At 41.8% G+C, this 12,916-nt stretch overlaps 2 protein-coding genes across 5 annotated transcripts in view; one reads left to right on the top strand and one right to left on the bottom strand.

Moving 5' to 3' along the window:
- SLC31A1 (solute carrier family 31 member 1) overlaps nucleotides 1–2,005 on the bottom strand; it is a gene marked incomplete at its 5' end in the record, with an annotated part of 40,803 nt that extends 38,798 nt beyond the window's left edge. The window contains one exon of the mRNA XM_023242310.2: nucleotides 1,641–2,005. Within this exon, the coding sequence (XP_023098078.1) occupies nucleotides 1,641–2,005 (365 nt within the window). The remainder of the gene's footprint in view (nucleotides 1–1,640) is intronic.
- FKBP15 (FKBP prolyl isomerase family member 15) overlaps nucleotides 1,975–12,916 on the top strand; it is a 57,580-nt gene continuing 46,638 nt past the window's right edge. For all 4 annotated transcript variants that reach the window (XM_003995763.6, XM_045043249.1, XM_045043248.1 and 1 more), the window contains exons 1-2: nucleotides 1,975–2,130; nucleotides 11,341–11,456. In XM_003995763.6, coding sequence (XP_003995812.2) covers nucleotides 2,078–2,130; nucleotides 11,341–11,456 — 169 coding nt within the window. In that variant the 5' untranslated portion in view covers nucleotides 1,975–2,077. The remainder of the gene's footprint in view (nucleotides 2,131–11,340; nucleotides 11,457–12,916) is intronic.

The following is a 12,916-nucleotide window of genomic DNA, read 5'->3' as shown; positions in this document are numbered from 1 at the left end:
ATTAGTAACACATAATATTTCTAGCTATTCTATTTCCCTCTTTCCCCTCCCCTAGAGCTTTAAACAATAGTAAAATCATCTTCAATTACCAAAAGAGACGAAGCAACCCTGACTGTTCATAGCTAGGACAACATATCTATCTTTCTGGAAGGCAAGAGTCATTGCTGGGCTCACTGGGTCCCACGTGCAAAAAATCCTAAGAGCATAAGTTAAGGAATGGGAACAAGGATGAATTCCATTACTCACTGTAACAAAGAATAAGAAACCATTATTGCCAAGAGGGTACAGTACTCTGTGGCACAGGTGACCTCAAGATGAATAAAACTGCCCCTGCCCTTGAGGAGCTCACACTTTAGTACACGTACACAAACTATAATAAAAAGCAGAACCGGGGAAGTACCAAGAGGTGGGAAGTTCTCTAGGAGGTGAATCACTATCAATCACTTCACTTCAGTATCATGTTAACAGACTAAAACTTTCAGGTAAGGGACACCTGTTATACTAAACTGTTCGGGAGAAGCCCTGAGTGAAAGAGATCTATGGAAACGGATGCTATGCTACAGAGGCATCTGGGTGGCTCAGTCAGTTAAGCGTCTGACTGTTGGTTTTGGCCCAGGTCATATCTCAGTTCTTGAGTTTCAGCCCTGCATTGGGCTTTGCGCTGACAGTGTGGAGCCTGCTTGGGATTCTCTTTGTCCCTCCTGCGCTCTCTCTCTCAGAATAAACTTAAAAAAACTGTTTAAGAAACGGACGCTACATTATCTGCTTATCTACACCTTGGCTAAATCAGGCCTACCCAGAGATGGTTTCAGTAACTCTACCCGGTTAGTCAAAGAAACACTTACATAAGATACAGAGAAGGTGGAAACTGAAGAAAGAGAAGTCCCCAACAACTGATGTTGACTTAGGTCTGTGGCAAGAAGACGAAGCAAAACCCAGACCAAGACTGGGACTGGGATTTTTGCGCTTCTAAAGTTTTCTCCTTTCCAACACTCACCCCCAGAATATCCCAGCTCTTCTGCACCTCACTTGCATCGAGAGGGGAATTCTCTAAAGACGTATGCCTCAGTCCAGCAATGAGCACTCCGTAAAGGTGCACAGTGCTTAAAACCTGATAAGGTTCTTGCTCACCCATCAGCTTGCTAACTCCTGAACCAAGAGAGGAGGAGGGATCCAGCCCCAGTCTGCCTGCCCTTTACTCTGTGTGACCTAGGACTAGTCATCCAAGGGCTTATTACTCCGTTTCCCTATTGCAAATTCTGGGATTATGAGGGGACTGGGATTGAATTCGATGACCTCTGAGGTCTAAAAGCTTCTTGATCAGCCGGCACATGGAATTAGTGGACAAATAGCCCGTTGAATAAACAGTGAGGTCGGCCACAGGGCACAAGCGATAGGGACGTCAAGCCCGTTTTATAGACGGGGAAAGTGAGGCACCGAACACCCTGCCCCAAGGTCACTCTCCCTATGTCACTGTGGGGCCTGACCGAAAGCGCAGTTCTCCAGTCTGCCAGTCTCGGGCCCTTTCTCCTTTCGCAGAGCGGATTAGAGTCGCATGGAGGGTCCTTGTCCCGGAGGCGAAAGGGCTGTTCCTGTGCCAAAGGTGGGAGAGGGCGGGGGGGGGGGGGGGGATTGCTTACCTTCCAGATCCTGTCTTGCCACCGGCACCTCCCTCTTGGAACCTTAACCCGTCACCAATCGCACGACTCTTCGGAAGCCCCCTCCACTTATGCCCGGCTCGACGTGTCCACGACAGCCACCAAGGCCGCGGATTCCTGCCCCTGCCCCGCCCCCTGCCTCGTTGGCCAATCCCTGCGCAGGAGTTTGGAGCTCCCGCGAATTTCACCGCCTCTGCAGGCTGGAGAAGCTTTACGTCACGGGCGCGCGTGCCTGCGAGGCCCTCCCATTTGCCTTTCCCCCACCTTCTGCAGCCCCTAGGCCCCTCCCAGCCGATCAACCGTGCGAGAGTTCGTCCTGCCGGAAAGCAGCACGCCGCCGCGGCATTTCACGACGTCAGCGGGGAAAGGCCCCGAAAACCTTCCGACTTCCCCCCTGCGGCTGGGTGAAAGGCACCGCGATGTTCGGTGCGGGAGACGAAGACGACACCGACTTCCTCTCGCCTAGCGGCGGGTGAGTGACTGAGAAGCGTGGGACCGAGGGCGTGGCTGAGAGAACCGGGCAAATGGTTGGAGGGGTCGCTCTCAGACTTCTTCCCTACTTCCGGGTCCAGACCCCTGCCACATTCCGTTGCTCTACAGGTTTCAGAATCCCGGCAGAGTTCGAAACTGCGCTGTGTCTGTCCACCTCGATTCTGGACCCGGCATGTCCCCTGGCACTCAGTATGGCCCTAGGGTTCGCCTTTTGCTTTGTGGGTCAGTTTCTCCTTCTGTGAAATGGATTACTGATGAGAACATCTGCCTCAGGGTTTTTATAGGAGTCAGTTGAAGTCGATATGACACTTTTCCCCGGGGACAAGGCAGTGACACGTCAGAATTGGCCCTTCTGGGTCAGCTGCAGCATCCTTCAAGGCCCAGCTCAGATGGCACCTTTTGGTCCTTTCGCTACAGACCCAAGCAGAATGCATTGCCTTCTCTTCCTTATTCCCACAGCTAGGCTGATTACCTCCATCCTTGCAACACCGAACCTATTAGATTATGAACCCTGACGGAACAGGGACTGCTTAGGTCGTTCATCTGTGTCTAGCGCTCAGCGCTGTACGTAGTGTGTGCTCCGTCAGTGCCTGTTGAATGAATGATAGTTGTGAAATTGCACTCTAGAGCTTAAAACCAGTATAAGAGACTGCGGTTGCTATTCCCTGTCCCCAGTCGTTGTGCCTGTTAGCCTGGGGCACAAGTCTTCACGTGGCAGGATTTTGTCTGTTCTGATAATCAGTTTAGCCTTTTCCCTCAGGTTGTGTCAGTAGACCACTTGACCTTTGAAAGTAAGCTGCGAGTCCTGATCCTTGAAGAGCCTTTTTTGAACACATGTTTAACAAATTTAAGAATGTACAGAGAATGATGAATACATCAACATACACCCCTCATCTTACTGACTACTAACAGATTAAGCGTCTGTGCCTGCTCTCAAGATGCTTCTACTCCTGTTGGAGAGTTCAGTACAAGAATGACCATAAAATGACTCTGGCTGTCTTGGTCTTCCATAGGATCTTTTGACTTACACTGTGACTGAATTTGTATTACCTGCTCTTAAGTCCTTTCTTCACCCTCACCACCCCATTCCACCCTGCTTTCACTTTGGATGGCCCACATCCACTGAGTTCCACTTTGGGTTCTTTCAGTTCCTCAGTTATTTTAAGAGTTAAGCAATGCTTTGAGGGGTGCGTAGGTGGCTCAGTTGGTTAAGCTGGTTAAGCGTCCAAGTTCGGCTCATATCATGATCTCATGGTCCATGAGTTCAAGCCCTGCATCAGGCTCTGCTGACAGTTAGGATCCTGGAACTTGCTTCAGAATCTGTTTCTCCCTCCGTGCCCCTTCCCTGCTCACGCTCTGTCCATCTCTCTCTCTTTCTCTCAAAATAAATAAACATTAAAAAAAAAAAAAAGAGTTAAGCAATGCTTTGGTTCCTTTTTCCCTATTCTACGTAAAACATTAAAATTTCTACATAGCCCAGCCAGTTGCTGTTGACATAGTCAGCTTTTTGATTTAGGCCTAACTCACCTATTTAAAACAAACAAACAAACAAAAAAAAACATTAGATGAGCTAGCAATTAGATCCAGTTAAAAAATAACAAGATGAACCCAATTTAAAAGAGCAAAAGATTTGAATAGATACTTCTCCAAAGAAGATGTACAAATTGACAATAACATCTTCTTATGTAAGAAGATGCTCAACATCATTAGTTGTTAGGGAAATGCAAATCAAAATCACAACAAGATACCACTAAGACAATAATGGGCCGGTAAGCATGTAGGGAAATCAGAACTAAATATGGGGAGAACTTAACTTTGCATGGTAGTGAGTTACTGTAAATATGGCCATGCAAGCTGACACTGTACAAAGCAAGCTTAATAATCAATGGGAAAGATTATAATTGTTTCACAGCCCTTAAAATTTTTGGTTGAAACAAACTGTTGGTACATTGAGATTTAGTGTTTTATTTCTTTAAAAAAAAAAAACTTATCAAGAAAAAAAGTCAAGTGCTTGCCTTCTCTTTGTATAACTTATGGAGTGAGCATTTTTTCTGTTTTGGGAAGTTGTCATGTTTCTAAGTTTGGATCAGCTTCTGATATTTTATCCTTTGTGTTTTCAATGTTGTAAAATACTTGTAAGAGTTCCTTTAATGTGAAGTTTTTTGCCTTGTCATTTCTTCTAGGACATTTGTCATAACCACTTACTTATATTGATGTTTGCCTTCATTAAATTCCTCTGACTCTATATCTAGAGTCTCTCAAACAGCAGTGGTATCAATTCCTCAGTTTACATTTCTTCTATAACTTCATTTATATATGACGCAAATTTCACTTCCAGCATTATCATGTTAGTTTCTGTGCTATACTTTTATCTTTGTTGGCCAATTCCCTCTTTTGAGTATCTATTTTTGTAAAATGTCACATAAGCTTATCACTGGGAGACAAGACAGCACAAGCACATGCTTTGCTCTGTCTCTTGAACTGGAAAACAGGTGTGCAATATCCAATCACCAACAGACTGAAAGAAATGACACTCTTGGTCACTGATCATACGTGTGTCTGTCGTGTAGTGATCTGTGGACTGAAGAGCTAGCTGCAAAGTTTGCACTTTATGCATTTACTTACAGTTAATATACCTTTATAAGTGAAATTTGCACTGTGCTGTTGAGGGACGGGTATTAGTTTAATTAAGACATACTAACTGAAGATGCTGCATGTAGGAACTGTGTAAGCTGAGGGCTTCTTGTAGTAGAGCAGCAACTTCCATAAAGCAAAACTACAAGATATAAAAGGACAAATAGACACATTAATAAAGAAGACTGTAACAAACATCTCCCAAACCTAGAATAAGTGGATAAAAAAACTAGTAAGGATATATTTTTTAAAAGAGGGAAAGAGCCTTTGAATCAGTATTTAAAAAAAAACTTTTTAAAAATATTTTATTTATTTTTTTAAATTTTATTATTTTTTTAAATGCTTATTTATTTTTGAAGGAGAGAGAGACAGGGTGTGAGTGGGGGAGGGGCAGAGAGCGAGGGAGACACAGAACGTGAAGCAGGCTCCAGGCTCTGAGCTGTCAGCACAGAGCCCGACGCGGCGCTCGAACCCATGAGCTGTGAGATCATGACCTGAGCCGAAGTCGGACACTCAACCGACTGAGCCACCCAGGCGCCCTTAAGATTTTATTTTTAAGTAATCTTTACACCCAAAGTGGGGCTCAAACTCCTAACCTCGAGATCAAGAGTCACATGCTCTACCAACTGAGCCAGCCAGGTGCCCCTATAAGAGATACTTTAAATTCACATTCTTCACTAGGTGAAAATATTGGGGAGAAGTCTATAAACGAATGTTAGAGCTCCCAACTTTTATGCAGCGAGCAGTCTGCTACTGACTGAAAATGACAGGATAAAAAGTCATGTGCTCTTTTCCAGATTGCTGGCCGGAGATAGTTCTTGGTGGCTCAGCTGTGCTGCTTTTCTGAGTAGGCCCATCAAGGACATGAAACATTTTAGTTCTGGGCATTTATCTGTGCTCTTAAACGTAGACAGCAGCTAACTGAATGATAAAAGACTTAGTAAACAAAGTTGTACATATAACTTATTTTTATTCCCAGTAATAACCAGAAAAACCAAATCAAATTTAAGATTGAGAATATCATAAGTTTTCCCAGCAGCCTCTGATTTATCTATTCCTTCTTTGTTTTTTCCTGAGGAAATAGAACACATGACAGTGGGTGTTGCAGTTGCTTTCCACTTCCTCTTATAACTGTAATTTGCTGTAAATATACTTGCTTATTAATTTTCATGTATTTTGACTTGCCTTGATTCCATTTAGGATATTCAGGCCTGGTAGAAGCGGGAGCATTAGTGTCTTGGATGGCTGTCAAGATGATTGATAATCTGTGTTCCAGTTTCCAGGCCTCTTCAAACCCATGCTTAACCTAGAAGTAGTAATCAGGAAGCTTACCTTTTTTTTTTTTTGGCTCTTTTCCTACCATGGTGACTTTGAAATGAAGAAATGTGTGTCTGCTTAAGTGTATGGTACTTCTCTTCATCCAATACAGATAGGAATAAGGCACAATTCTTGCCCCTAGGAAACTCCCAGTTTAGTAGTGGAATAAAACCAATCCAGTAATAATCACAAAGCATTTTTAAGAGGCCAGTTACGTAAATACTTGTTTTTATGTAATACATGTTTTAGACTATATAAAAGGTATATGTAGGCAAATCTGATTAGCATAGCAATGAGAAGTCACCAGTGTAGAGGTAGAAAAAAGAGAAATCTAGGGGCACCTGGGTGGCTCCATTGGTTAAGCATCCAACGTTGGCTCAGGTCATGATCTTGCGGTTTGTGAGTTCGAGCTCCACATTGAACTCTGTGCTGACAGCTCAGAGCCTGGAGCCTGCTTCAGAGTCTGTGGCTCCCTCTCTCTCTGCCCCTCCCCTGCTTGTACTCTCTCAAAAATAAATAAACATTAAAAAATGCATAAAAAAAGATAAATATGGAACTTGATTATCAGAAAGTATTTTAGGTTCTGTAAAGGATACAGAAAAGTCTAGATTCTAATGTTGATTCTGCCCCCAGTGAGGAGTGTAACCTTAGACAAATCACTTCTCGTCTTTGGTTCTCCATACCCCAGTCTATTAAATATTAGGCTTGCCCTAGGTGATCTTTGAGACCTTTTCCAGTTCTATATTTTTGTATTTATGCTAATAGCATTTTATAGTTACAGGTCAGTTTGTGCCCTGATTGAGCATGCTTTCTCCCTTACAGGGGTATCTGAGTTCAGATTACATTTTATTTTATTTTATTTTATTTTATTTTATTTTATTTTATTTTATTTTATTATTTTTTTAAATTTTTATCATTATTATTTTTAATGTTTATTTATTTTTGAGACAGAGAGAGACAGAGCATGAGCAGGGGAGGGGCAGAGGGAGAGAGGGAGACACAGAATCGGAAACAGGCTCCAGGCTCTGAGCTGTCAGCACAGAGCCCGACGCGGGGCTCGAACTTATGAACTGTGAGATCATGACCTGAGCCGAAGTCGGACGCTTAACCGACTGAGCCACCCAGGCGCCCCTCAAATTACATTTTAAATATATATATATTTTTAAGTTTATTTATTTATTCTTGAGACAGAAAGGTAGGGGAAGGGCAGAGAGGAAGAGAGAACCCCAAGCAGGTTCCATGCTAACAGCGCAGAGCCCGACATGGGACTTGAACCCACGAACCCTGAGATCATAACCGAAATGAAGAGTCAGACACTTAACTGACAGCCACCCAGGTGCTCCTCAAGCAACATTTTTAGGTAACAAGAAATATGCACATATATCTAAAATACATACTCTATGCCAGGTACCAAACTAAGTATAAATATACATTATCGTATTTTCTTCTCCCCACCGGTCAATTAGGTAGTTTTTAGTATTATACCCATTTTACACATGGAAAATTAAGGGTCAGAGAGGTGAGTTGCCCAGGATCACATAACTATAAAGTGAAAGAGCCTGGATTTGAAATCAGGCAATCAGATTTCTACTAGACTGCCATGTGCCCATTATTATTATTGTAAAAGTAGGTGTTTGATGCCATAGTTCATAAAAGAAATACTTTAACAACAAAAGATCCCTTTTTATTAAAATATATTAATATAGTATAACTGCTGTGTGTTACTGTTTTTGATGAGAAAAGAAAAGGAGTATGAAACTAAGGCTAGATAAAGACTTTGGCAACTAAATGCATTGGCCAGCATTTATTTTTAAAACGTAATTAGTGCCATGATGACTTCCCATAATTATAAACATAGACTCAAGTCCAGAGTTAGCAAGCCCATTCTTCCTACCAGAGAGAAATGTGTACATTTGAGAATACTTTAGAAGTAGAAAAAATAATAATTTACAAGAAACTTATGCCCTTAAGTCTATATAGAGTTTACCTAAGAAAATTAATAGAAAATAAAATGGATTTGAAAGATAATTGGGTTGACCTGGCTTTTGGATTGGTTTTGCAGTCATCAGGGCTGGCCTTTAGAGCATCTATGGAAACATAGTTTACATGACATTTCTGTCTTTCCCTTGAAAAAAACATACCTGCAAAATTAAAACAGCAAATCCAATACCCATACTAAAGATAACAAGGACATTCTTTTCTTGTCACTTATTTGTGCATAAACTCTTCTATGTTAACTAGGTTCTAAGTTTTGTAAATTTTTCACTGTGTTAAAGGCATTGCCTAACTCTCCCAGAATCTTACTCTTTTAGGGAATCTTCCCAGACTGTCTCCATAAAAGGAGAAATCTTGGTTTCCTTTTAATTTTATTAACATTTGTTGATGTCTTATTTAGGCCAGTACTGCTCTCTATGCTTGAAATCTCATTTAAACCTCTTAGTCCTTTAAAGTAGGCATTGTTGGTCCCATTTACAGGAAACTTGTAGTACACTATCTTGAAAGAACAGGGTAGTAGTTGCAGATTATATTAAATTTATTTTGCAAAATGTTAGTACGTATTAAACTTTAAAATTATTGAGGGAAAAGACCCAAAAAAGTTGTGTAGTTTCAATATATTTTTAAAGGTTTTGTGTGTGTGTGTGTGTGTGCTTTTTAATTTTTTTTTGTTTTTTGTTTTTTTGGTTTTTTGGTTTTTTTGGTTTTTTGGTTGTTTTTTTTTTTTTTTTTGTAATCTCTATACTCAACAATGTGGGCTCGAACTCAACCCCAGATTAAGAGTCATACGCTCTAGGGGCGCCTGGGTGGCGCAGTCGGTTAAGCGCCCGACTTCAGCCAGGTCACGATCTCGTGGTCCGTGAGTTTGAGCCCCGCGTCGGGCTCTGGGCTGATGGCTCAGAGCCTGGAGACTGTTTCCAATTCTGTGTCTCCCTCTCTCTCTGCCCCTCCCCCGTTCATGCTCTGTCTCTCTCTGTCCCAAAAATAAATAAACGTTGAAAAAAAAAAAAAAAAAAGTCATACGCTCTACCGACTGAGCCAGCTAGGCACCCCTCAATATTTACATTACCTAAACCAAAGATGCCTTTGGAGAAAAGGAGCTCAGAGCTAGACTAGACTTTGAGTTCATTTATTGAGCCTGTTACATACCAGACCCTAGGCAAAATATTCAGTCAAGTGGTGATTACAATAAATTGTCAATTATCATGTTATATAATTACTGATTGATAACTTATATTAATCTATGTGGAGTATAACTCCATACAACAGCTGCCTGATATATATCTCATATTATAGTTTTGCAATTACTCATTATGTAATGCCAATTTCTTTGTTAGAGTGTATAAGCTCCTTGAAAATAGAACCTAGTTTTGCTCATCAATATATACTCAGCATTTAGCGCAGTGTCTGATACATCTTTCTTGAATGAAGGAAGAAGACTCCTATGGGAGTTCCTAAGAAGGTCATCTAACTTAGATGAGATTTGAGATTAGGGGCAGCTTCCAGGGGAGAGAAGGAAGAGGAAGAATGTTTTAAGCAGAGGGAACAGCATATCCAAAGCTAGAGATTAGAAAGAGCTTGCCTTATTTGAGAAACAAAAAGTTCTGTGTAGCACACAGTTGGAGATGAGAAGTGGTCAGATAGGAAACTGGGAAAGTATGGAGAGGTGAGGTCTTGAAGGGCTTTATAAAGCCATCTTGTGGAGTTTGGATATTTATCTTGGTAATGTTGAGGTGTTATTGAGGGGTTTAAGTAGGGAAGAGACTTGGTCAAGTTTAGTTTTTAGAAAGAAAACTGTGAATGCAGTGGGGAGAATGGGTAAGAAGCAGATAAGACCAGGGCAGGGAGGTGAGTCAGGAGGCTATTGGAATAATTTAAGCTAGATGGATATGATGGTGACCTGAACCAGGCAAGTGGCAGTAAGAATGGGAAGTGCAAGGGTTCAAAAAGTACTGAGCAAGTAAAATCAAATGGACTCAGGGGTTGGTCATGAACACCAGGGGGGTAAAAGGCAGGGATGATGCCCAGATTTCAGTTTTGGCCATGTATGTTTGCAGAAGAGTTAACACGGGATGTGACAACATCATCCTTAGAAAGTCCTGTTTACAAGGTTGGCTCTTGGCTGGCATCTGGGAACTTAATTGGTAAACAGTTCCACACACTGATACAAGCTTCCCATAAATGATGAAGTGACTTACTGTGCCTAAAGTGTTTATGCAAACAGTATGGTTTGTACTACACCTTGCCTTCTTTCTGGGAGTGTAGAATTTTGGTTCAGGGGCGCCTAAGTGGCTCAGTTAGTTGAGCGTCCTGACTCTTGATTTCGGCTCAGGTCATGATCCCAGGGTCGTGGGATCAAACCCCACCCCTGCCCAAGGGAGTCTGCTTAAGATTTTCTCTTTCTCTCACCCTCTCCTCTCTCACCCACTCACACGCTTTCTCTCTCTCTCTCTCTCTCTCTCTCTCTCTCTCGGAAAAAAAAAAAAGGTTGGGCAAAAGAGGAAGAGTTCAAGGAGCTAAACAAGAAGCCAAAGACATGGGAAGATGAGAAGGATCCCATGAGCATTTCTTGATGTCTTACTTGGACCAGTTCCTCCTCCCACCCCTGCAAATATCCCCCCAAAAGTCAAGGGAAGAGTTTGTTTGAAGAAGAACAAATTAGTTGACAGTGTAAAAAGGCAGCATGAAGACCAAATAAGATAATGACTGATAAGCTGTGTTTAGTAACAAAGAGGTTGTTGGTGACCTTAGCAAGAGCAGTTTCCTTGGAGTGGTTGGGGCATAGGATTCATTGCAAGGGATGGTAAAAGAATGGTTCTGCCTGTTAGGTGAAATGGTAGGACCATGTTTGTTTGATGGAGTAAGTATGGAGTACAAATTTATTTCAGTGTAATAAATTGGTAAAAGGTAGGAAACTATGACTTGCTAAAGGCAAGAATTTATGGTTTGAAGAGACCACAGAGAGCATCTAGACCAATCACCTCAATTTACATACAGAGAAACTGAGGTCCAAAAAGAAGAAATGCCTTGATCAAAGTCCTGAGGACAGGCAAGGTCAGCTGATGCTGTTCAGATCAGAAATACAATCTTGATTTTGAAGACACTTAGCTGTCACTTCCAGTATTGAATGGTGGGATATACATTCAAGGAGGTATTCGTTCAAAGTTGGAGGTGAGCAGCTTTCATAATGATTCCGGGTTTGAGATATGTCAAATGAAATGTCATTTTCATTTTCTACTAACAGTGCCAGATTGGCCTCTCTTTTTGGCCTGGATCAGGCATCTGCTGGCCACGGAAATGAATTCTTCCAGTACACAGCCCCAAAGCAGCCTAAGAAAGGCCAGGGAACAGCAACAACAGGTAAGTTATGAGGTTACGATTGGCCCCTAACAGGTTAGTTGGAAGGATGAACAGCCTTCCAAAAGTGACATGCCTCAATCAGTCTGGCCAAGCTCACCGCCAGCGGTGCATTCTCTCTCTAAGCTCTGAGATCGAATTCCAGCAGCTAGACAGAGTGTGTCCTTTGTCGGAAGTTAATGGAGGGAGGTCTCAGGCAAACTCTTTTACCTCCTGTGAACAGCACTCTCTAAAACTGTCTGAGGCACTCTAAGTAGGCACGGTCCAATGTTTTGGCGAAAAGGAAGAACAGCTTTTCACTTCTTTTACCTGGATAGGTTTAGATGTATCCTGACAGTGAATTTTTCCCAATTAGACAGTGATGCTCAGTGCTATATCCCCCGTACCCTTCATTGTGATGGAGACGCATTGAATGAACATTTGTTGAATGAAAGGAGAGAAAAGGGCAACTAATATTTCTAAAATGCCTGCTATGTGTCTGGTCTCAGATGCTTTACATAGATTGCCTTGTTTAATTATCTCAACAGTGCTGTGAAATAGGTAAGACTACCCCCAGTTTAGAGGCTCAGAGAGGTTTAGGGACTCCATCAAGGTCCTACAGCAGTAAGTGACATAATTGAAATTTGAACCCTAACCTGATTCACTCCAAAGCTCTCCCTGTATACTTTGCTTTCTTTGAGTAAGAACCTGAAGAGGAATGAAGGACCAATAGAAATAACCCTAAGCAGAACAGATGGTAAGGGACATTAAATTAAGTGTTTCCTGAATGAAGATGAAAGTATTGAGTGCCTTTTACATACTAGGCACAATGCTGGCACTGAGGATGTTGTTGGGATATTGAGGGTTTTGAAGAATTGCAACGGATATCATATGGCCCATAAGCCTAAACTATTTACTGTTTGGCCCTGTACAGAAAATGTTTGCTGACCTCTGCTCTAAATCTGACCTGTCACTTTTAGCATCTTTGGTGTAGATTTCCGGTCCTGTTCTCCAAGCCATCACCTGGCCAGATTTCTAGTAGGCTATGCCTCTACATTTCCTCTGGCATATCTCTTCATCAGCAGTGTGATTCTGACTCAATTTAAAGTGGTTGAGTTAATGGATGTGGATTAAAATAAACAACCCCAGTCCCCACCCAATGAGGTAACTTGATTTTGTTTTAATCAGAAAACAACAACTATGAGCTAATTACACTTTTAAAGGGAAATTATAGAGGCATTTCAGCTTAAAAATTACCTACACAGTCATATGCAGGCACTTACAAAAATAAAGTAGCAAGACAGGAGACCCTGTCTGTTCAAGGGATATTTGTATAAGAAGTCTTTGTGGGGAAGGTGGCTGCAATACAGTTCTTGAATCTCTTCAGATCTGAATGTAAAAACATCAGATACAAAAGACAAACCTATGGATAACATTTACAACAACACCCGTTGGAAAGGTATCTTCATGAATATCCCAAAATA

Source organism: Felis catus, chromosome D4 (genome assembly GCF_018350175.1).
Source record: "Felis catus isolate Fca126 chromosome D4, F.catus_Fca126_mat1.0, whole genome shotgun sequence".
In the NCBI taxonomy this organism is placed as follows: domain Eukaryota; kingdom Metazoa; phylum Chordata; class Mammalia; order Carnivora; family Felidae; genus Felis; species Felis catus.
Note: the sequence above shows the minus strand (reverse complement) of the source record. Positions and strands in the feature narration are given on the sequence as shown.